Source organism: Erpetoichthys calabaricus, chromosome 14 (assembly GCF_900747795.2).
Source record: "Erpetoichthys calabaricus chromosome 14, fErpCal1.3, whole genome shotgun sequence".
NCBI classification, from domain to species: Eukaryota; Metazoa; Chordata; class Cladistia; order Polypteriformes; family Polypteridae; genus Erpetoichthys; species Erpetoichthys calabaricus.
In genome coordinates this window covers 41,327,854-41,352,504 of record NC_041407.2, presented here as the reverse complement: position 1 = coordinate 41,352,504, position 24,651 = coordinate 41,327,854, and the positions used below count along the sequence as shown (strand labels likewise).

Sequence of the window (24,651 nt, the reverse complement as noted above, 5' to 3'; positions counted from 1 at the left end):
TAGAAAGTGGTACATGTAAGCAAAAGGAAAATTATACATAAAATTGGGAAACACTGTCTCTTACATGAAGCAAGCCCTGAAACTGATTTAGGGGTTTACAGCATATTGACACAACATTCTCATAATTGAACACTAGGACTGCCACACATTTTTTCAGTACTATAACCATGTTGGTTACACCATTTAGCATCTAAATTCTGTTGTTCTCCCTAATGGCACATCATCATGCTGATCACAAACCCCTACTGTCTTACCACCAAAAACCATTGATAGCCTAAAACCATTTAACTGAATGTAAAAATAAATAAATTATTGGCACACAGATTCTTGTTTCCATGTATTTTAACATAAAATGTTGCAGGTATTTTCAATTAAAAAAATCCAGGATTGTGTTACTGTTCTACAGAAAACTTCTGCAGTATTTATTAGTGTTTCCTAGAGAAAAGCAAAATAACGTTTGAATCAGTTGGACACAAAAAAATAACAGATGATGTAGAAACTATTTATTTTGTGTAAATAATTTTAAATTTACAACCATGCAAACACATTCATGTGGATATGTCAATATTAGCAAACTGCTACCTGCTTTAAAGCTGATTACAAACTCATTGGCAGTCAGCAAAGATTTTGGCATCTTTTTTGAGCACCTTTTTCCTGCAAAGCAGTGACACTTTGCACAATTTTGTTTTAATTTAGCAAGCATGCATCTTTCCACCTGGAATGTAGTCTTTCCACTGTGAGCAAGAAGGACCCAAAAGGATTGTTTACAAAAGTCACAGTACTTTTTTCATAAAATCACTTAATTATTTAATTGTAATAAGCAAAGCAACAACCCAGCCACAGGGGATGCACAAACCAGTGTGTTTCTTCATGCCAGTCCCAAGTCCAGATAAATGGGGAGGGTTCCATCAGGAAGGGCATCCGGTGTAAAATTTTGCCATATCAATATGCGGACAACAATACAAATTTCCATACCGGATCGGTCGAACCCTGGGTTAACAACAACCGCCACCAGTACTGTTAGCCATCAGAGTGCTGGTGGAAATTGGGCTACTGTTGGCCGAAGAAGAAGAAGGGGAAGAAGAGGGGGAAGATATGTCTGGAGGCAGGAGGAGAGGAGGAAAGTAAAGAGAGTGGAATTGAGGGTAGGAACTTTGAATGTTGGCAGTATGACTGGTAAGGGAGAGAGTTAGCAGATATGATGGAGAGAAGGGAGGTTGTGTGTGCAAGAGACTAAATGGAAGGGGAGTAAGGCCAGGTGGATCACAGGTGGATTCAAATTGTTCATTCATGGTGTGGATGGGAGGAGAAATCGGGTAGGAGTTATTCTGAAGGAACAGAATGTCAAGAGTGTTTTGGAGGTGAAAAGACTGTCAGGCAGAGTAATGATTATGAAGCTTGAAATTGGAGGTGTGATGATGAATGTTGTTAGTGCTGTGGACGCTAGGGGTCGCTATTGCCTTGTTGAACCCGTTAGACAGACGTCCCAGACACACGTGTAAAAGCACAGAAGAATAATCTTTAATATTTCTTCAATAAAGTGCTCAAAGCACCGCACTCTCCATAATTCTCAATAATAATAATAATAATAATAATAATCCACAATGACACAAATACAATCCTCCAACTTCCAGCAGCTCCATCACACTCCCACCTAACTCCTGCTCACTCTGCTGGGCTTCCCATAGTCCTTTTATACTTCGTGACCTAGAAGTATTTCTTCTCCGGGTCACCATCACATCTTCCTTTATCAAGCGTCCCGGAAGTACTACGGGCTTCTGTCCTCGTGACCCCGAAGCACTTCCAGGTTGACGTCCTCGTAATATCCCCCTGGTTCTTGGCGAGCTCCCCCTGGCGGCACCCACAGCACCCAACAGGGCTGAGGATATGGACTCCATATCCCTTGCTGCCCTGCGGGAATCTGAGGAGCCATTTCTATCCAGGGGAGCTGCCATCTAGCATTCCGGGGGATGTAGTGTCCTGAAAAGTCTGTTTTCTTCCATGGAGGGACGTCCCAACCGGACTGAAATGCCGGTCGTTCACCACAGTGCATATGCACCACAAGTTGGGTGGGAAAGAAGATTTTTGGAGTGAGTTGGCTGAAGCGATGAACAGTATACCCAAGGGACAGAAAGTGGTGATTGGAGCGGATTTCTATGGGCATGTTGGTGAAGGGAACAGTGGAGACGAGGAGGTGATGGGTAGGTATGGTGTCAATGAGACGAATGAAGAAGGTCAGAGGATAGTGGATTTTGCCAAAAGGATGGACATGGCTATGGTGAATACATATTTTAAGAAGATGAAGGAACATAGGGTTACATACAAGAGTGAGGAAGATGCACACAGGTAGATTACATCCTATGCAGAAGAGTTGATCTGAAGGAGATTGAAGACTGCAAAGTGGTGGCAGGGGAAAGTGTAGTTAAGCAGCATAGGATGGTGGTCTGTAGGATGACATTGGAGATCAAGAAGAGGAAGAGAGTGAGGGCAGAGCCAACAATCAAATGGTGGAAGTTGAAAAAGGAAGACTGCAAGGTTGAGTTTAGGGAGGAGGTGAGACAGGCACTGGGTGGCAGTGAAGAGTTACCAGACAGCTGGGAAAGTACAGCAGATGTAGTAAGGGCAACAGCAAGAAGGGTGCTTGGCGTGACATCTGGAAAAATGAAGGAGGAAAAGGAAACCTGGTGGTGAAATGAGGAAGTACAGGAGAGTATACAGAGGAAAAGGATGGCAAAGAAGAAGTGGGATAGTCAGGGAGATGCAGAAAGTAGACGAGTACATGACAAGAGTAGACAAGAGTAAAGCGCAAGGTGAAGAGAGAGGTGGCGAAGGCTAAAGAAAAAGTGTATAATGAGTTGTATGAGAAGTTGGATACTAAGGAGGGAGAAAAGGACCTGTACCGATTGGCTAGACAGAGGGACCGAGTTGGGAAAGATGTGCAGCAGGTTAGGGTGATAAGGGATAAAGATGGAAACATACTCAAAAGCGAGGAGAGTTTGTTGAGCAGATGGAAAGAGTACTTTGAGAGGCTGATGAATGAAGAGAATGAGAGAGAGAAGTGGTTGGATGATGTGGAGATAGTGAATCAGGAAGTGCAACGGATTAGCAAGGAGGAAGTAAGGAGACCTATGAAGAGGATGAAAAATGGAAAGGCCGTTGGTCCAGATGACATACCTATGGAAGCATGGAGGTGTTTAGGAGAGATGGCAGTGGAGTTTTTAACCAGGTTGTTTAATGGAATCTTGGAAAGTGAGAAGATGCCTGAGGAGTGGAGAGGAAGTGTACTGGTGCCGATATTTAAGAATAAGGGGGATGTGCGGGACTACAGTAACTACAGGGGAATAAAATTGATGAGCCACAGCATGAAGTTATGGGAAAGAGTAGTGGAAGCTAGGTTAAGAAGTGAGGTGATGATTAGTGAAGAAAGAAAGAGCACCACGGATGCAATGTTTGCTCTGAGGATGTTGATGGAGAAGTTTAGAGAAGGCCAGAAGGAGTTGCATTGCGTCTTTGTGGACTTGGAGAAATCATATGACAGGGTGCCTCGAGAGGAGCTGTGGTATTGTATGAGGAAGTTGGGAGTGGCAGAGAAGTACGTAACAGTTGTACAGGATATGTACGAGGGAAGTGCAACAGTGGTGAGGTCTGCGGTAGGAGTGACGGATGCAGTCAACGTGGAGGTGGGATAACAATAGGGATCAGCTCTGAGCCCATTCTTATTTGCAATGGTGATGGACAGGTTGACAGACGAGATTAGACAGGAGTCCCCATGGACTATGATGTTTGCTGATGACATTGTGATCTGTAGCGATAGTAGGGAGCAGGTTGAGGAGACCCTGGAGAGGTGGAGATATGCTCTAGAGAGGAGAGGAATGAAGGTCAGTAGGAACAAGACAGAATACATGTGTGTAAATGAAAGGGAGGTCAGTGGAATGGTGAGGATGTAGGGAGTAGAGTTGGTGAAGGTGGATGAGTTTAAATACTTGGGATCAACAGTACAGAGTACTGGGATTGTGGAAGAGAGGTGAAAAAGAGAGTGCAGGCAGGGTGGAATGGGTGGAGAAGACTGTCAGGAGTGATTTGTGACAGACGGGTATCAGCAAGAGTGAAAGGGAAGGTCTACAGGACGGTAGTGAGACCAGCTATCTTATATGGGTTGGTGACGGTGGCACTGACCAGAAAGCAGGAGATAGAGCTGAAGGTGCAGAGTTAAAGATGCTAAGATTTGCACTGGGTGTGACGAGGATGGATTGGATTAGAAATGAGTACATTAGAGGGTCAGCTCAGGTTGAACGGTTGGGAGAGAGTCAGAGAGGTGAGATTGCGTTGGTTTGGACATGTGCAAAGGACAGATGCTGGGTATATTGTGAGAAGGATGCTAAGGATAGAGCTGCCAGGGAAGAGGAAAAGAGGAAGGCCTAAGCGAAGGTTTATGGATGTGGTGAGAGAGGACATGCAGGTGATGGGTGTAACAGAACAAGATGCGAGGACAGAAAGATATGGAAGAAGATGATCTGCTGTGGCAACCCCTACCAGGAGCAGCCAAAAGAAGAAGAAGAAGTAGCAAAGCAAAACCTTTCAATCTGCTGGGCACATGAAATAATAAATGAAGTAGAAATTAATGTACCTGTGATGGCAGTATCCTTGGAACCCACTAGGGGCATATTAATAGCAAGAGAAGCTAGCATTTTAAAAAACAACAGGCCTTCCATGCACTATTTGTAGGACAGTTTCCAAACTTGACTGATATGAATAGGCAGACCAAGAAAGCAGTAGTTATTGTTGAAATAAAGACTTTTATGTTGTGAGAAGTGTGATAATGCTGCAGGTATTGACTTTAAGTTGGCCTAAAACAGCTTTTCATGACTCAGACTAAAAAGATACACAAAGCTATATAGGATTTCCTGAAAAAGTGTATCTGTAGTACTAGGGTGTTGTACCGTGTTAGCCATTATGAATGTAGAGAAAAGCCAAGCAAAATGACACCTTTTATTGGCTAACTAAAAAGATTACAATATGCAAGCTTTCGAGGCAACTCAGGCCCCTTCTTCAGGCAAGATGTCTTGCCTGAAGAAGGGGCCTGAGTTGCCTCGAAAGCTTGCATATTGCAATCTTTTTAGTTAGCCAATAAAAGGTGTCATTTTGCCTGAAAAAGTGTAGAAACATGTCACTAACTCAGTATATTGTCAAAAGGGTGAAAGTGCACTTTGATTAACTCCTAAATTTGGTGAATATGTCTGCAATGATAGAAGTATTGGATAGAATGTATGTAGCTGAGGTCATAGCAGTGGTTAAAATGTTGCATATTGGCAAAAGAAGATGAGTAGAAGTTGAACTGGATAGTATCAGTGTGATTTGGTTAATACAGTTCTTCAATTCTGTAGGGACATCCTTTGAGACTTGGAAAAGTCTGTGTTAGAGTAATGGAACTGACATTCTGGATGACAGCTTAGGAACAATGTGTATTCTGCCCTGGCATGGATAAGCAAAATGGCTCATTGCCCTCACAAATACACTGCAGTAATTATAGAATTTTGCAAATGATGCTATGTATACTTGGATGATGCCTTATAATTATATATCCTGTGACCTCTTGGGGAAAGCATAGTAAGACTCTGTGGTCCCTGGGCCCCTGCTGTATGCTATCAGTTATTGTATGTGTGCAGAAACAGTTGTATTTTATACCTGGCATAAATTCAGAATTATTTAAAAGAAGTGAAGAGTCCCAACAAAGGCACATCCTGTTTTCAGCTCTGTTTGTAGCTTTGATGGACAGGTTTTCAATTGAAAGTAGAGGTTTAAAGAATATTCAGTTTGTGTTGCATTTCACCGAGGGATATTGCTCTGACTGAGGTGGATGCCACTTTTATGTCTATTTTGTCCATTATGTATGTTAACATTGTTGATTATTGTTTGTGTTTAAGCATCTTTTATTATGTGCCATGTGTTTTGTGGGGAGTCCCCCAAGAGGCAGAGCCACCAGCTCTTCACTATCAAGGGACTTTCCTCAGCCCTATAAAGGTAGAGACAACCCACAGTTGGTGAATTTTGTTTGTGATTTTCTGTGCTTTTGTGAATTAATGGAGTTGTTGAACCTGTACTCTATTTTTGTGGCTTTGCTCCTTGGATTTCAGACTGGGACTTTGTTCACTTTTGGGATTGCCATATAAAAGCATTAACTTCTGTGCCTTTTGTCTTGTGATCCTTGGAATTTGTTTTTGTGCCACAAAGCATTCTTGTTAAAATTACTCTTTTATTGAGCACCTTCAGCCAATTAATTATTCAGAAGATATGTGTGGAAAAAACGCTACGGGGTTCCTTTATAAATATGGCAATACACTTTTATAACACCTCAATGTGACTGTGACCACTCTTTTATCTTTAGTTAAGTCAGAAGTTTTTTCTTTTTAGTTTTCTTTCTTTGCGGTAATTCTTGTATTTAACTGTTTGTTATAATAATTATGAATGTGTGTATTTATCTATTTATTTATTGAGCTTCTGTAAACAGCCAAATACCACCCTTGGGAGAAATAAAGTTCTATCTACCTAATTTATATGTTCATTAGTCTGGGTCATACAGTAATGTAAAGAAGCTATTACACTTTGTTACTACCTGCACAAATCTTAATTATACTATTCATAAATACCTGGTAGCGACTAAGGCGCTCCTGCTTCAGCTGCTCAAACTTACGCTTAAGCTCCGCTTGCCTTTCGACTTTCTTCTGAGCACGCCCAACAAAAAACAATTTCCCATTAACCTCTTTTCCATTCATGTCTTCCACAGCCTGAAACATGTAGTTCAACAGTCAGTGAAAATGGTTCCATTGAGCTTAATACTAATAATCAAATTGAGGTGACAATTATAAACAATGATGGTGCACTATTGATATAACAAAGTATGTTCAGAAAGGTAGAAGATCTCATTAGAAAGAAAATTAAACATCATAATTTTATTACTGTACTCAAGACGAACAGACAGATTAATTAATGGTAGCAATGTAGACTACCAGAAGCTCTCAGCTTCAGCTCCCGCAACTACATACAATTTTTCCTTATTTGTTATCAACATTAATCCTCTACAGAAAATTCAAATTAGATTTGAATAGATAGAAGGAGGTCTGAAAATTGAAAGTACACCTAATGAGAAGGATTTAGGAATACTAATGGACTTGTCACTATAAACCTCGAGACAGTATTCATAAACTACTAAGAAGGCTAACAGAATGTGCAGAGTTTGTGCTCAATCCCCAAACCTCATTCTGATGAATGTATACGATTCAACAAGGGGGACTACTTCTCTGATGATCATACTCAATTCAACAAGGGGACCTTGTAACTTTAATGATAACACTTGATACAACATGGGAGACAACTGCTCTATCAATACCACTTAAATCACCAAAGGGAAAGTTGAAAAACACTGTTTGGTAGCTTCCTAGATTTCATAACAACAATTTTGCTAGACTCTTATTTTGCAGCAGTCTTTCTCCTTAGTCACTACAAACACAGCAATAGTGAGAGTATATGACTTTCTTATTGCAATTGATTCTGGGAGTCCAAGTCTTCTCACACTGCTGAAACTCAATGATGTTTTTAAGTCTTTCAATCATACCATCCAATTCCATCACTTAAAAGGCAATAATATAATTGGTACTGCACTTCATTTGCATTTCTGTTTTAACCAGAACTGGGTTTAGTATTTTCTTTTTTCTTTGCAAATTGTTTTAGTTCTTGTATTAATTAATTTGTTTACACCAGTTATTTCATTTTACTTTTTATTTTTCATTAAGTGTCTGTTTTATTACTTTTAATTTCTTTACTTATTTGAAATTATATTATTTACATGAAACAAAATGTGATGGATGGCCAGGGGCTGGTGTCCTGGCTGGGTGGAAGGACCTAGGGGAAGAACACCTTTGGGGCATTATCTTCTCCGGGCCACTAGAGGGCAGCCCCACTGGACTGCTGCAGCACCACGGATTCCCATAGGGCACAGTGGGAAATGGAATTTTGAGCAGCCCTGTTGGGTTCCATGGGCACTGCCAGGGGGTGCTGCAGGTACGACTGAGCCCTTTGTGGCAGTGTTTCCACCACACCTGGAAGAGATGCCGGTAGAAAGTCATGGAGAACCTGGAGCACTTCCTGGTGCCCTATAAAAGGAGCCAGCTGCTACTACTTGAGGAGCTAAAGTCGGGAGGAGGTGGACAAAGCTTGTCAGGAGGAGTGGAGATAAAGAATAGGAGAGAGGGAAAGAGAAGAGGGAGAAGAAGAAAACTGTACTTTATACAGTGTATGATGATGCATGTGAACTGTGCTGTAAAGGTGGGAAACACAGGAAGTTGTCCTCGTTGGCTATAGTGTTGGAATACTGGAACATTAGAACAATAGTGACAAGAAAAAGCCATTCAGTCCAACAAGACCACCTATCCAGTTCACCTATCCATCCATCTATTTTCCAACCTGCTGAATCCGAACACAGGGTCACAGGAGTCTGCTGGAGCCAATCCCAGCCAACACAGGGCACAAGGCAGGAACCAATCCCGGGCAGGGTGCCAACCCACTGCAGCCAGTTCACCTAAATTTTCTAAAATAACATCAAGTCTAGATTTGAAGGACCCTAAAATCCTACTTTCCACCACACTGCAAAGTAACTCATTATGTCTTTTGATCTTAGTGATATAAAAGACCATCAGAGAACCTGAAAGACAGTATAAGGGGATGTCTTAAAAGAAGGTTTCAAAAAGAAATAGTGAAACTTTAAAAGACTAGAACAATTGTGATAAGAAGGGGTTATTCATCTCTACAATCTTGTCCATCCTATTCACCTACAGCCTCCAAAACAACATCAAATCAAGATTTGCAGGTCCCCAAGTCCAATTTTCAACCACACTACTTGGTAATTTATTTCATGTTTCTATGCTTCATTGCATGAAGGAAAACTTTCTCATTTTTATGCTCAATCTGTTTCCAACCATATTCTCATATTCTTTTGAAAAATTTATTTTAGAAAAACGGCTGAGATCTACAGTACTAATTAACTTAATAATTTTAACACTTTTTTAAAACTCATCCTGCGTCTCAGTTTCCTTTTTCTTAAACTGAAAAGGCTAAGCTCATTCAATCTTTTCTCATGGATCATAGCTAATGATTTGTTAAATTTAAGCCTATTTAAACTAAGCAGTACTTCTTCCTCTACAACTTCCAAATAATTATCAACCTCCTATCTGACCCTGTTACTTTTGGGAGATTCTTTAAACCATGTAAACTTCTGAAATATGCATATTCAAAGCATTTGCTATTTGACTGTCTATATCTTCTAGCTCATACTTACTGTTCCTAATATACTTCAATTCCTTCTTTACTTTTCTTTTACTATCAAATATTGAAAATGTTTCTTGGGTCATCTTTCATCTTTTCTGCAATATTTTTCCAGCTGCCTTTTAGCTGTCCTAATACCCTTCTTAACTGTTGCTCTCATGCTCAATATAAGTCTTCCAGTAAACCCCCGATTCTCTAACGAATCGCAAATGAACGACTGGCAATCACTCTGTGTTCCATATAATCATTGGAGGGTTGACACACGATGGAGGGTGGGAGTGTTGTGGGAGGGTATGGATTTAATTAAATACATATATCCGTAATTATATTAATTAATATGTTTAAATTAAAATTGAAATGTAATTGTTATGTCATTTAAGTACAAAATGTCGTTGTGCCACTGCACATATATGTATGAAATATATTTGAGGGTAAAGGTGTACATGAAGTACATAGAGAGTAAAGAAGTAATCCAATGGTAGATTACAGATATTTAATCAAATACTTCTTTATATACAACATTTGTAGTAAAGATGGTGTCTTGTCCTTGAATGAGTGTTCCTTGGTATGGAGTATTTACAACTTCAACTTTAACGTCACATGAACGCCGAACTCTTGAAAAGGACACATAAAGTTGTCCATGTCCAAATACAGGCTCGGAGAGATAAATGCCAATTCTGTCCATGGTCTGACCTTGGGATTTGTTGATTGTCATGGCAAATGCTGCCTTAATGGGAAATTGGTGGCGTTTAAGTTTAAAAGGTAATTCCAGGTCAGAACTTGTAAGGTCAATTCTGGGAATCAAAACAGTATTGTTAGTATGCAATCCCGTAAGTACTTTTGCTTCAATAACATTGTCTGTCATGGTGTTCACGACTAATCGTGTACCATTGCATAAACCTTGTTTAGTATTAAGGTTTCTTAATAGCATGACTATTGTCTCCATTTTAAGGTTAAGACTGTGTTGTGGTAACCCGGCCGGGTTAATAGTGTTTAAATATTCTAATGGGGAATTAATATGCTCAGTTTCGTCTTCAAAATCAACATTGTCAGTACTTAGAAAGAGGCGGCTTTCTCCAGGAAGCAGTGCAATGACTTGGTTATTTATCTGATCAACGTCAATATTCTTTGGACATAATATAGCTCGGTGCGTTAAAAGTGGTATTTCGTCTAATGAGATTGCTTGACCAAACACCTCTGTTACTAAGTCGTTGCAAATAAAGGCTTGAGGGATCTGAATAATATCTGGGTGAAGTTCATATGTATTGGTAATGTTTCCATCTCCTAGTTGCAACAACCAATTGGAATATTCTGGACCTGTACAACGCATGTTTTGTACTAAATGTAGTTTCTCAAAGTAATGCCAATTGTCTGCGTATTTTAAACTGGACTGAACAATCGCTGAACGCATGGCATGCGGAACAATAGCCAGGCACTGTCGGAAGTCTCCTCCTAATAAAAGTACATTTCCTCCAAATGGAATATTATTATTCATTAACGCTTGTAGAAGTTTATCAATGGTGTTGAGTAAATGACTGGATGCCATTGTACATTCGTCTAAAATCAATAGTTTTGCAAGACGGATTTCATTTGCATTGTGACTGTCCATTTTCATAGTTGACACCGATGTCTCCGTGATTGGAACTGGAAGCTTGAATAAAGAGTGACATGTCCAACCATTTATTAACAAATTAGCTGCTATCCCGGTTGTAGCCGATGAGATAATTAACTGTTGTTTTGCAGAAAAGAAATGTATAAGTGTTTCATAAAGGTACGTCTTTCCGCTTCCCCCAGGGCCGTCAAGAAAGCAGCATTTGGGTATCGGGCTGTTGTCTTCTGTGGCAAGAACAATCTTATTAAAAGCACGGCTTGTAGTGTTTCCGAAGCGCGCTGTAGGAGCCTGCGTTCATTGTGTCTATTCATGCGGGCACGGTTTTGTATTTCCGTTACTTGTATTTCCGTTACTTGAGTTCTTTCTTTTTCGAGACGTGACTCCTTTGCTTGTGGCATTTCAGAAGAGCGTTGTAGGCGCCTGCGTTGATTGTGTCTATCCATGCGGGCTCGTTTTTGTATTACCGTTAGTTGAGCTCTTTCGTTTTGGGAGCCGTGACTCCTTTGCTTTCGCTGTTTCAGAAGCGCGTTGTAGACGCCTGCGTTCATTGTGTCTATCCATGCGGGCTCGTTTTTGTATTTCCATTAGTTGAGCTGTTTCATTTTGCAGCCGTGACTGTTTTGCTTCTGCTGTTTTAGAAACGCATTGTAGGCGCCTGCGTTCATCGTGTTTATCCATGCGGGCTCGTTTTTGTATTTCCGTTAGTTGAGCTGTTTGTTTTTGGAGCCGTGACTCCGTTAGCTATACGGCGTCTACTGTTAAGAATTATAATCGCACTTACGTTTAATACGGAGCGCTCGTGTATTGTTTCTTTCCATCTGGTGGCGTTTCTGTGTTTTCTGTGGCTGGACTGTTAATAATGTATTACTGTAATACTGTAATGTGATTCCAATATGCTGTGTAGTGTGGACCTTTGGGGATTCCATACTGTAATACTGTAATGTGATTCAAATATGCTGTGTAATGTGGACCTCTGGGGTTTCCGTACTGTAATACAACCGTCGAATCCTCTCATTTATTTTTTTGCTCTGTGGCAGGTTCGTTGCAGTGCGTCAGTGCGCGTGCGCTTCGATGTGCCCTGCGCTATTTTTTTGCTCTGTGGCGGGCTCGTTTTTATTTTTTTGCTCTGTGGCGGGGTTTTATTTTTTTGCTCTGTGGCGGGCTCGTTGCAGTGCGGCAGTGCGCGTGCGCCTTGATGCGCCCTGTGCTATTGTTTTGCTCTGTGGCGGGCTCGTCCATATTGTGTGGCAGTGCGCGTGCGCTTCGATGCGCCCAGCGCCCTGCGTCCATATCCGGTTTACAACCTTCGGTTAGTAATATGGATGCTAACAATAGAATTTTAGTCCAAAATAGTCATCTAAAGAAAGGAATTGACATAACTTGTGCAGAATATCATTTGGACTAACAATTAACTGTAACAGTGGTGACAAGCACACATCTTCTTGCATTCTGGTATGGATGATGACAGGAAATACAATAAGTTGCAAGAGGATGAAATTATAGTGGTCAATGAATACCGGAGCTCTGAATGATTCAAAAATTATTATGTAGTATACTGAATACTGGTTCCTGTTGATTCATACAGCCAGGATACCACAGAAATAGGTAATTAATCCATGGATGAGTCCCTCTGGGTCTTAACAATGCAGTCTTTTCATACTAATATAAAATAATTTAATAAAGAGTTTTCTAGTATCTTAATATGAGTAGAGCAATCTGAATATTGTTTGCAAATAAGCTACATGGCAACAATTTACCAATCTACAAATTCTTTTTTCTGTAAGGCAACACTCAGTGGTGTAAGGCTAAAAAAATTAAAGAGACCTTCACAATCACAACTCATGAATGGGATGATACAGAACAATATATTTGGGTCACAGTTTCACTGCCAGGTTTTTGACAAAATAAGGAATATAATGGAGTTAACAAGAGCCAACAGTCTGTTGGATTCATGTACTGAAAAATGCAGGCTGTTATGAGAACAAATGGAGGACTAACTCAGTATTAAGTAGGTATGCTTGATAAAGTGGCCCCTGAGTGTATGTTACCCATGAACAAATTCAAATGACAGCACAGCTTATCCCTGTACTATAATGTATATGACAAGGAGTCTATCTATAATCTTCTTCAAACAATTGTGCCTATAACTAGATGGCATTTAGATTGGATTAGTGACAATTATAAACTGTAGCACTTATGCAGCAATTTCTATAACTATATCTTTCCAGCGATCAGTTTTGATTGAACATTTGACCAACTATTGCCATTTCATGGACATATTGCTGACATCTGCAAAAGTCTTTAAGCTGTCCAAGAAGAAAAACGTACATACTTTAATATCATTCCAATTTGTCTATTGTAACTCTTTGTCAGTTGGCCTCTAAACAAAGGATAGTTTGTAGGTGGAAATGTGTCTACAACTTTACAAAACACATAGATCTAACCATATTAAGCTAGTATTAATATCCCTATATTTACATCAAATTAAAGTAAGAATTTATTTTAGGATACATCTTCCTTTTTGCCAACTGCTATATGTACATCACAGATCAATTTATTGCTTATAGGCAGACTCATATTGCAATCTTGTAACTTTTACTGTTCCAAGACCAATTCAAGAACATATAGCAATAATGTTGTTAGCCCTTTGAATCTAGTCTGTGGGAATAAGCCTTCAGAGTCTTTTGGGTATCTGTCCAGATGCACTGGAATCTAAACTGTATCCCTGTACTTTAGAAAATTCATTGACTACTTCCAAAACTCTGTTCCATTAATACTTTTACAAAGTTTCCTATGCCTATAGTTAGAAAGTTTTGTCTTGGTTTTATTGCTGTTGGCTTTAATTTTTGTAAAGGACCTTGGCTTACATTGTTGGATGAGTACATTAATATCATTTTTAAATGTGAAGGTTCTCCCGATTCCCTACTACCTCTCCTTCTACCTCTGTGTAATCTTTGTCAAATGTTTCACTGTTACCTCTTTTTCATGCACTAAGTGAAGAAAAATATGCAGTACCTGACAATATTATATACATGAACAATTTGTTTTACCTTATTTGCATCCTCATGATTTTCATAGCTCACAAATCCAAAGCCTTTTGATTTGCCAGTGAGGTCGGTCATAACTTTGACGCTGAGAGTTTTGCCTGAAGGAGAAGGAGAAACCATCATTTTGGCACAGAAAAAATTGAATATGTGTACTTTAACAACAACTAATAGAATTATAGTTTATAACTATTATACCAGTCGATAATGCAGTTCTAGATCTCACTTATCTTAAATTTCTGACATAAATGGGAAAAGCTTGCAGAAACTGATACAACCCTACAATTGGAAGTAAATCTTCCTAACTATTCTATTTATTTACAAATTAACAATTTAAAAAATAAAACAAAAACAAAAAAGAACAGAATAGCGCAACAGTGGAATATGCACAATTTAAGCTGATAGATGAAAAAAATGGTGATACAATGAAATATGTGAGACTGATTCTTCTGTTTTGGAGAATTTGAGACTTAACTCAAAATTGACCAATCTGAATAATATTACTTGATTATATGAATAAAAACTATATTCTTGATAGATTTCAACCATGTTTTAGACAAGATTATTATACAAAAATGGCATTGGTTAAAGTAGTTAATAATAAGTTGCAAATAATAAATTGGTTCCTTTTCTCTTAGATTTGAATGCAAATCAAATTCAACCATAGCATTATCATTATTCGACTTAGTGGGTTGGTCTGTCTGGTAGTGCCTTAAAACTGGTTTCATTTTTATATAAATGGCAGAAAATTTTATATTTGGTGATTGTTTATCAATAATCCATGATATTGTCTATGGTTTACCACAAGAATCAATTCTGGGCCCACTGTTGTTCTTAGTGTACATGCTCCTAATGAATCCTATTATTTTGAAACACAAGGTGAACTACCACACCTATGCTGCTAACACAGCTTTATTTATCTACTAGCAAAATACCCGCGCTTCGCAGCGGAGAAGTAGTGTGTTAAATAGGTTATGAAAAAAAAAGGAAACATTTTAAAAATAACGTAACATGATTGTCAATGTAATTGTGTTGTCATTGTTATGAGTGTTGCTGTCTTTTATATATATAATACACACACACACACACATAAACATATATATATAGATATATATACACATATATATACATATGTACATATATATATATGTAATTGTGTTGTCATTGTTATGAGTGTTGCTGTCATATATATATATATACATATATACATATATATACATATCTACATATACAGATATCTACATATAGCAAAATACCCGCGCTTCGCAGCGGAGAAGTAGTGTGTTAAAGAGGTTATGTAACTATATATATACATAAACATATATATATATACAATATATATACAATATACATATATATACATATCTACATATACACATATCTACATATACATACGTATATATACATATACACATCCACATATACATATATATACATACATATATAAATTTACATATCTACATATATATATATAAATATAGACATACATATATACATACATACATTCACATATATATATATATATATATATATATATATATATATATATATATATATATATATATATATACATACACTGTATATATACATATCTACTTATTGGCTCCTGTATTTAGGATATAGCGGGTTGGATAATGGATGGATGGACATCTGTATGCATAGCCCTATTTGCCCGTTTTCGTTTTTTTTCTTTCTTCAGTAATATTTCAGCAAACCCGGAGCTTGTCAGTTCAAATCCTGGTACTGACACCACTGTGTGACCCTGAGGAAGTCACTTCACCTGACTGTGCTGCAAAAAACAAAAGTAATGTAACAAATTGTACCTCAGATGTTGTAAGTTGCTGGAATAAAGGCATAAGTAAAATAGATAAATATGTATTATACACATAGGAACTATTCATTTATTTTCAGTTAAGTCATCTGCAGCAAACTTTTATAAATGAGGGTTTCTCATTTTTAGATAGTGCAAACTGTTTCTTCTTCATTGACGTTTTCTCTTGGAGAGCTTTTTTCATTTCATTGAAAATTAAAGCAGTAGCTGCCAAAATATGTAGCTTTCTTATTAATTTTTCAACATTGTGTAAAATAAATGTATAAAGTAACATAAAAGGTTTAAACACTTGTTATCCTTTTACACTAAAATATTACTAAAGAGATACAAAAAAAGTAAAATGGATATGTTCTTTTTCTTTAAGGAGATTAAATATTACTGAAGAAAGAAAAAAAAAAATTAAACAGCCAAATGGGGCTATGCATACGAACTTAAAAGGTTTAAATAAAACAGAAATATATATTTTATTTTTACTTGCTTAACTTGTGGAGGGTGTATCCTGTAGCAAAGCCCTAACTTTTTTCGTGAAAGCCCGTTTCAGTCAATAAGTCTTAAAAAAACGTGTAAAGATATTGACAATAAGCTAAGCAAACCCAGGAAGACATGGAATCGTTTAAATCAAGTATCATTACATCTTCCTTTCTTAAAGAGAAGTAAGGCAGTACTTATAAGCTTACATATTTATATATAGACATACATACATACAGTGGTGTGAAAAACTATTTGCCCCCTTCCTGATTTCTTATTCTTTTGCATGTTTGTCACACAAAATGTTTCTGATCATCAAACACATTTAACCATTAGTCAAATATAACACAAGTATACACAAAATGCAGTTTGTAAATGGTGGTTTTTATTATTTAGGGAGAAAAAAAAATCCAAACCTACATGGCCCTGTGTGAAAAAGTAATTGCCCCCTGAACCTAATAACTGGTTGGGCCACCCTTAGCAGCAATAACTGCAATCAAGCGTTTGCGATAACTTGCAATGAGTCTTTTACAGCGCTCTGGAGGAATTTTGGCCCACTCATCTTTGCAAAATTGTTGTAATTCAGCTTTATTTGAGGGTTTTCTAGCATGAACCGCCTTTTTAAGGTCATGCCATTGCATCTCAATTGGATTCAGGTCAGGACTTTGACTAGGTCACTCCAAAGTCTTCATTTTGTTTTTCTTCAGCCATTCAGAGGTGGATTTGCTGGTGTGTTTTGGGTCATTGTCCTGTTGCAGCACCCAAGATCGCTTCAGCTTGAGTTGACGAACAGATGGCCGGACATTCTCCTTCAGGATTTTTTGGTAGACAGTAGAATTCATGGTTCCATCTATCACAGCAAGCCTTCCAGGTCCTGAAGCAGCAAAACAAGCCCAGACCATCACACTACCACCACCATATTTTACTGTTGGTATGATGTTCTTTTTCTGAAATGCTGTGTTCCTTTTACGCCAGATGTAACGGGACATTTGCCTTCCAAAAAGTTCAACTTTTGACTCATCAGTCCACAAGGTATTTTCCCAAAAGTCTTGGCAATCATTGAGATGTTTCTTAGCAAAATTGAGACGAGCCCTAATGTTCTTTTTGCTTAACAGTGGTTTGCGTCTTGGACATCTGCCATGCAGGCCGTTTTTGCCCAGTCTCTTTCTTAAGGTGGAGTCGTGAACACTGACCTTAATTGAGGCAAGTGAGGCCTGCAGTTCTTTAGACGTTGTCCTGGGGTCTTTTGTGACCTCTCGGATGAGTCGTCTCTGCGCTCTTGGGGTAATTTTGGTCGGCCGGCCACTCCTGGGAAGGTTCACCACTGTTCCATGTTTTTGCCATTTGTGGATAATGGCTCTCACTGTGGTTCGCTGGAGTCCCAAAGCTTTAGAAATGGCTTTATAACCTTTACCAGACTGATAGATCTCACTTACTTCTGTTCTCATTTGTTCCTGAATTTCTTTGGATCTTGGCATGATGTCTAGCTTTTGAGGTGCTTTTGGTCTACTTCTCTGTGTCAGGCAGCTCCTATTTAAGTGATTTCTTGATTGAAACAGGTGTGGCAGTAATCAGGCCTGGGGGTGGCTACGGAAATTGAACTCAGGTGTGATACACCACAGTTAGGTTATTTTTTAACAAGGGGGCAATTACTTTTTCACACAGGGCCATGTAGGTTTGGATTTTTTTTCTCCCTAAATAATAAACATCATCATTTAAAAACTGCATTTTGTGTTTACTTGTGTTATATTTGACTAATGGTTAAATGTGTTTGATGATCAGAAACATTTTGTGTGACAAACATGCAAAAGAATAAGAAATCAGGAAGGGGGCAAATAGTTTTTCACACCACTGTATATATATATATATATATATATATATATATATATCTATATCCGAAGCCGTGCAAGCACACTCTTGAGAATGCAACATATAGTTGTACAGAAGAAAAGCAATCTTGCCTCAAATGAATGGCAACCTTTTGTAGGTCTATGAACTTAATTTAAACTTTAGGTTTACACGGTGCTTTCTTTCCGAAGTACCTGCACTCATGAATATGTCTGTATGTGTCAGTCGGTCAAATCCACGCGCTTCACACCGGCGAAGTACTGCTTTTAAATTTTTATTAAGAAGAAAATAAAACCTTTTTAAATTGAGGGAAAATATACTAATAACAGTTTGTTAAGGATCTGTTTTTTTGTGAAGCTGCCTTTACTCGAGTGATCACTTCGACCTGACTTGGTGGCCAACTATAAGCGTTACCTGGTAGGTAACCATCCATACAATCAGATTGTGAATCAGACTACGAATGCCGTGAATGTAATTACACACTCACTGCACTTGCTTACGGTAATCGAACCTCGGACGTCAGCGCTAGAGGGGCTTAGCAGCGGTGAAGTATTGCTTTTAAATTTTAATTAAGAACAAAAGAAAACCTCAGAGGTTCGATTCTCGTAAGGGAGTGAAGTGAGTGGCTGGTTACCTACCAGGTAACGCTTATGGTTGGACAGCAAGTGACGTAACATCAGCCACGGTGCCTTCAGTTGTGAGAAGCAGATCATAGAATGATTGAAAATAGTTTTGCATTTACCTTTTTAGTAAAAGGCGAGCTTTTAAGCCTGAGAAATCACCCCGTAAATGCACACGTTTAATTGCACATGTGTTAATATGTATGGTTACACAGTATTAAAAGACAGTGAACAACGTCATTTACCTTTGTTCCCGCGTTTGATAAAAGGCGAGCTTTTAAGCCTGAGAAATCACCCCGTAAATGCACACGTTTAATTGCACATGTGTTAATATGTATGCTTACACAGTATTAAAAGACATTCAAAAATTAACGTCATTTACCTTCGTTCCCGCGTTTGACTCGTGCTGTAAATCTCTTCCTTGTTTTTAGTTCACGTGATTACGTAGGAGGCGTGATGACGCGATATGTGACTCCGCCTCCTCCATTAGAGTATATGGACAAAAAACATGTTCCAGTTATGACCATTACGCATAGAATTTCGAAATGAAACCTGCCTAACTTTTGTAAGTAAGCTGTAAGGAATGAGCCTGCCAAATTTCAGCCTTCCACCTACACGGGAAGTTGGAGAATTAGTGATGAGTCAGTCAGTCAGTCAGTCAGTCAGTGAGTCAGTGAGGGCTTTGCCTTTTATTAATATGTATAGATAGACCCTTAGACTCTAAGCCTTCTGATCCAGTGTCTTACTAATATTGCAGAATCGTTCAGAACAAATTCCCTCAAGCTAAACAAGAAAGAAAACAAATTTTGTTGGCAAAATTTATTACTTATGTCCTATAGAAATGCTTTTTGAATACAACTATGCATATATAAGGTATACTATATATATAGTCTTTTGTCCATGAAACTCCTAGAGGTTTATTTTTTGCATCATCTAGCCGGCTGGAGGTTTTGTTTTTTTTCTATTCTATGGCCATCTGTCTATACTTGCACACTCTTATTTTCCATTATAACCATGCGAGACTTAAAAACTGAGTTTAGCTAACAGTAATTTATACCATGCTTAAGGAATCTTCCATTCTTATTTGTTTATTCATTTGCAATTAAGTATTTTTAATGTATTTTTTATTTAGTTATCTATTAGTTTTATTTATTTGTATTTACATTTTTCCTTTGTAATTGTTATTTTTCACATTTACTTTCTGTAAACCATGTTGAGCAATACTTTTTTATGAAAATATACTACATAAATAAATGTTGAAAACAAAGTTTAAATCTATATATACAGTGGATTCATAAAGTGTTAAGAATACTACACTGTTTCACATTCTGTTATACTGTAGCCAATTGCTAAAATTGTTTTTTTTTCACATCAAGTAATGCTTAATATCCAAGAATGAGAAAGCAAAAAGAGGATTTTAGACATTTTTGAAAATTTATTAAAAATAAGAAATAAAAAAGAAAAACAGAAATATCACATTGACACAAGTATTCAGAACCTTTGCTATGATATTTGAAATCCTGCTCAAGTACATTTTGTTCTATTGGTCATTATTGATAATGTTTCCATAGCTTGTCTGGAGTTCACCTGTGATCAGTTTAGTTAATTGACCATGATTTTGAAAGGCACACACCTGTCTATACAGTTGACCTTTGACAAGGCACAAATCCGTGGAAGGGTACAAAAATTCCTGCAGCACTTAAAGTTCCCAAGAGCACAGCTGACTTCACAATTCTTAAGTGGGGGAAGTTTGGAACAACCATGACTCTCTCTGACAACCCAGCCGGAACAACCATGACTCTCTCTGACAGCCCAGCCGAACTGAGCATTTGTGGGAGAAGGGCCTTGATAAGAAAGGTAACCAAGAACCCACTGGTCACTGTCTGAGCTCTAGCAAACATATGTAGAAATGGGACAACCTTTCAGAAGGACATCCGTCACTGCAACACTCCAACGATTTGGACTTTATGACAGAGAGGCCAGACAGAGGCCCCTTCCGAGTCAAACAATAAGAACAATTAATTTCTTGTATAACTCAAAATCACATAAGGAATGTCTCAATGGGCTTTAACAGACCCTTAATTTTTGACTGCCTCCCAGCCTTGACTCCCTAAGAAGACAAGGAAAAACTCTCAAACCTTGTAGAGAAAACAAAATGAAGGAAATCTTGGGAAAGACAATTCAGACAGAGTCCCTTCTATGTAGGTTGGGCATGCAATGGGTGTCAAAAATGGGGTAAATACAATACACAAAACAGAACACAAGAAGTCCTCTTCACAGAGCTAGATGGCCAATCCATCATTGCAATCTCAGAAATGCAATACTGTACAACAGTACAAACTACAAGGCAAAATGCAAGAATAGATTATGTTACACACTAAATACATAATTATCACAAAATAGAATACACATTTGTTCAAATACATCAAAACCAAAGTAGAAACTAATTAACGTACATCAAAATCTGACAACTCAGAGTCCAACACAGCGATATGATACATAAAATGTCGTCCACAGAGTATTTTGTTTTGCACATTTGCTTTGGTATTTCACCAGATGTTGATGCCATTTGAGGGGTTGTTTGTTCTTTGCTACTTATGCATGCACAGGAAATCTCAGTCAAATCAACAAAGATAACTTTAAGGAGAGTCGAACTAAAATATAATGGCGAGTTTTGTCATAGATTACAGCTGATTACCATTCTCGACCCCTGAATTTGACAAAAGTAGACATTCGCCATAAAAGAGTTAATAAAATGAATAAACAACCATATCTGTGCATCAGTTAATTGTAGAACCACTGCTAGATTGTAGAAAAGGAGTAAGACAAGCCCCCCTATTGCTGGCTATTCTATAGCTGAGTCAGTACTGGGCCAGCCAATCTGATGAAAGGACCCTTATTCCCAGTGATTCCAGGTGAGGTCAGGTCAGGTTGGGGAGCATGCACTGGAACAGCACATTGACAAAACAGCTCAGGATTTTGGTTGGCAACACCACAGGCAGACACGTGGTCCAGTCTCACCCTCCAGAAATGACTATCTATCTGCTGCAGTCAGGTGTTATGTGGGCATCCCCTTGGCCTCTGGTTCAGCCACTTGGGTCCTTGCACCACATGGCTGTAAATGCTGTAACTGACGCTCCTTCACAATGCAGGTAATGCACCTCATTCTGGACTCCATGAGTAATCACTCATTCAACACAAAGTCAAACTAGTGGTACCCAAGGATTCTCTGAAGAGACACAGTACCGAAGGAGTGCAGTCTTCATGTCAGGTCACTGGATAGCGTCCATGTCTCGCAACCACATAGCAAGACAGGAAGCACCAGGACTTGGATCTTTGTCCTTTTGCATTGATATCAGGAGCACCACACACCCCTTTCCAGCGACCTCATGACCTGCCATGCTCTCCCAATCCGTCTACTGACTTCATAGGAAGAGTCACCAGAGACATGAATGTCACTGCAAAGGTAAGTAAACCTCTTGATAAGGTCGATAGTCTCTCCGCAGACAGACACACTGTTGATAGCTGTGCCTAAGAGGTCATTAAAGGCCTGGATTTTGGTTTTTGTTCAGGACACTCGCAAGCCCAGACACTCAGACCCCTCGCTCAGTCCCTTGAGAGCCCTGATCAGAGCCTCCATTGGCTCTGTGAAGATCACGACTTCATCAGCAAAGTCAGTGAATCTTTCTTCACCAATGGATGCCCTAGAACTGCAGGACCCCATGACCTTGCCCAACACCCAGTCCATGCAAGCATTGATCAGAGTAGGAGTAAGAATACATCCCTGACAAACCCCAAAATTAATTGGGAAAAATGCAGAGGTTCTACCTCCACTCTGCACAACACTCACAGTACCAGTGTACAGGCTGGTCATGATTCCAGTGCTCCTTTATCTGAGATGACTTTTCCCATAGGCAGACAAACAACTTGGCAGTACAGCACTGGCACCAAGCTCCAAACATACTCCACTATTTATCACCTGTCTTGATACTTAAATGTTTATGCCAGTATGTGTCTTAGATTTTGCTGCATTTGCTTAATATTTACTTTACTAAAATTAAATGTAGCAGCTTTTGTTTCTCTATATACACACGTCTAAAATTTCATGAAACATATTATATCCATAGTAGAGCCTAATGGTTCAAGTAGCTCTACACCTTAAATTCTGTTCTGATTGTTGAAAAATAATACACTTTTTAATGAATATAGACAGTTTTCTTCTCTTATGGGAGTTTTAACTTGGCAAGTTAAGAACAGTCAAGGACAGTATGAACTGCTATTCGTAGCTTTTCCAAGATACTATTTGGTCAATTACAGTTGTGCATTACTGTAACATTCCATTCTAAACTTACTTTTTTGATATTGTTATTAATATTTTTACAATTGACACTGTTATTCATATTTTGAGATATGTAAAATATCCTCATTGTGAAGCTTCTAGTCACAGCCTATTGTTTTTCCCCCAGGTTAGGATATGCACCTTACCTTTGGCTCTTTCATGATAGGATTCTTAAGTTTTAGATAGATAGATAGATAGATAGATAGATAGATAGATAGATAGATAGATAGATAGATAGATAGATAGATAGATAGATAGATAGATAGATAGATAGATAGATAGATAGATAGATAGATAGATAGATAGATAGATAGATCACATACTCCAGCCGCAGCATACTGATAAAAAACAATATTAAAGACTGATAAAAATGCAGGTATAACAGACAATAACTTTGTATAATGATAATGTTTACCCCCCCGGGTGGAATTGAAGAGTCGCATAGTGTGGGGGAGGAACGATCTCCTTAGTCTGTCAGTGGAGCAGGACAGAGACAGCAGTCGGTTGCTGAAGCTGCTCCTCTGTCTGGAGATGATACTGTTTAGTGGATGCAGTGGATTCTCCATGATTGACAGGAGCCTGCTCAGCGCCAGTCGCTCTGCCACGGGTGTCAAACTGTCCAGATCCGTGCCTACAATAGAGCCTGCCTTCCTCACCAGTTTGTCCAGGCGTGTGGTGTCCCTCTTCTTTATGCTGCCTACCCAGCACACCACCACGTAGAAGAAGGCGCTCGCCACAACTGTCTGATAGAACATCTGCAGCATCTTATTGCAGATGTTGAAAGACACCAGCCTTCTAAGGAAGTATAGTCGGCTCAGTCCTCTCTTGCATAGAGCATCAGTATTGGCAGTCCAGTCCAATTTATCATCCAGCTGCACTCCCAGGTATTTATAGGTCTGCACCCTCTGCACACAGTCACCTCTGATGATCACGGGGTCCATGAGGGGCCTGGTCCTCCTAAAATCCACCATCAGCTCCTTGGTTTTGCTGGTGTTCAGTTGTAGGTGGTTTGAGTCGCACCATTTAACAAAGTCCTTGATTAGGTTCCTATACTCCTCCTCCTGCCCACTCCTGATGCAGCCCACGATAGCAGCGTCGTCAGCAAATTTTTGCACGTGGCAGGACTCCGAGTTGTACTGGAAGACAGATGTATATAGGCTGAACAGGACCAGAGAAAGTATAGTCCCCTGCGGTGCTCCTGTGTTGCTGACCACAATGTCAGACCTGCAGTTCCCGAGATGCACATACTGAGGTCTGTCTGTAAGATAGTCCATGATCCATGCTACAAGGTATGAATCTACTCCCATCTCGGTCAGCGTGTCCCTAAGGAGCAGAGGTTGGATGGTGTTGAAGGCGCTAGAGAAGTCCAGAAACATAATTCTTACAGCACCACTGCCTCTGTCCAAGTGGGAGAGGGATCGGTGTAGCATATAGATGATGGCAGCCTCCGCTCCCACCTTCTCCTGGTATGTGAAATGCCGAGGGTCGAGGGCGTGGCGGACCTGTGGCCTCAGGTGGTGAAGCAGCAGCTGCTCCATGGTCTTCATTAGATGTGACGTCACAGCGACAGG

General features: G+C 39.1%; 1 protein-coding gene across 2 annotated transcripts in view; it reads right to left on the bottom strand.

Moving 5' to 3' along the window:
• pabpc4 (poly(A) binding protein, cytoplasmic 4 (inducible form)) overlaps positions 1-24,651 on the bottom strand; it is a 139,680-nt gene that overhangs the window by 32,213 nt on the left and 82,816 nt on the right. For both annotated transcript variants that reach the window (XM_028818810.2, XM_051936329.1), the window contains exons 5-6: positions 13,981-14,075; positions 6,648-6,785 (exon numbers count right to left, since the gene is read on the bottom strand). In XM_028818810.2, coding sequence (XP_028674643.1) covers positions 6,648-6,785; positions 13,981-14,075 — 233 coding nt within the window. The remainder of the gene's footprint in view (positions 1-6,647; positions 6,786-13,980; positions 14,076-24,651) is intronic.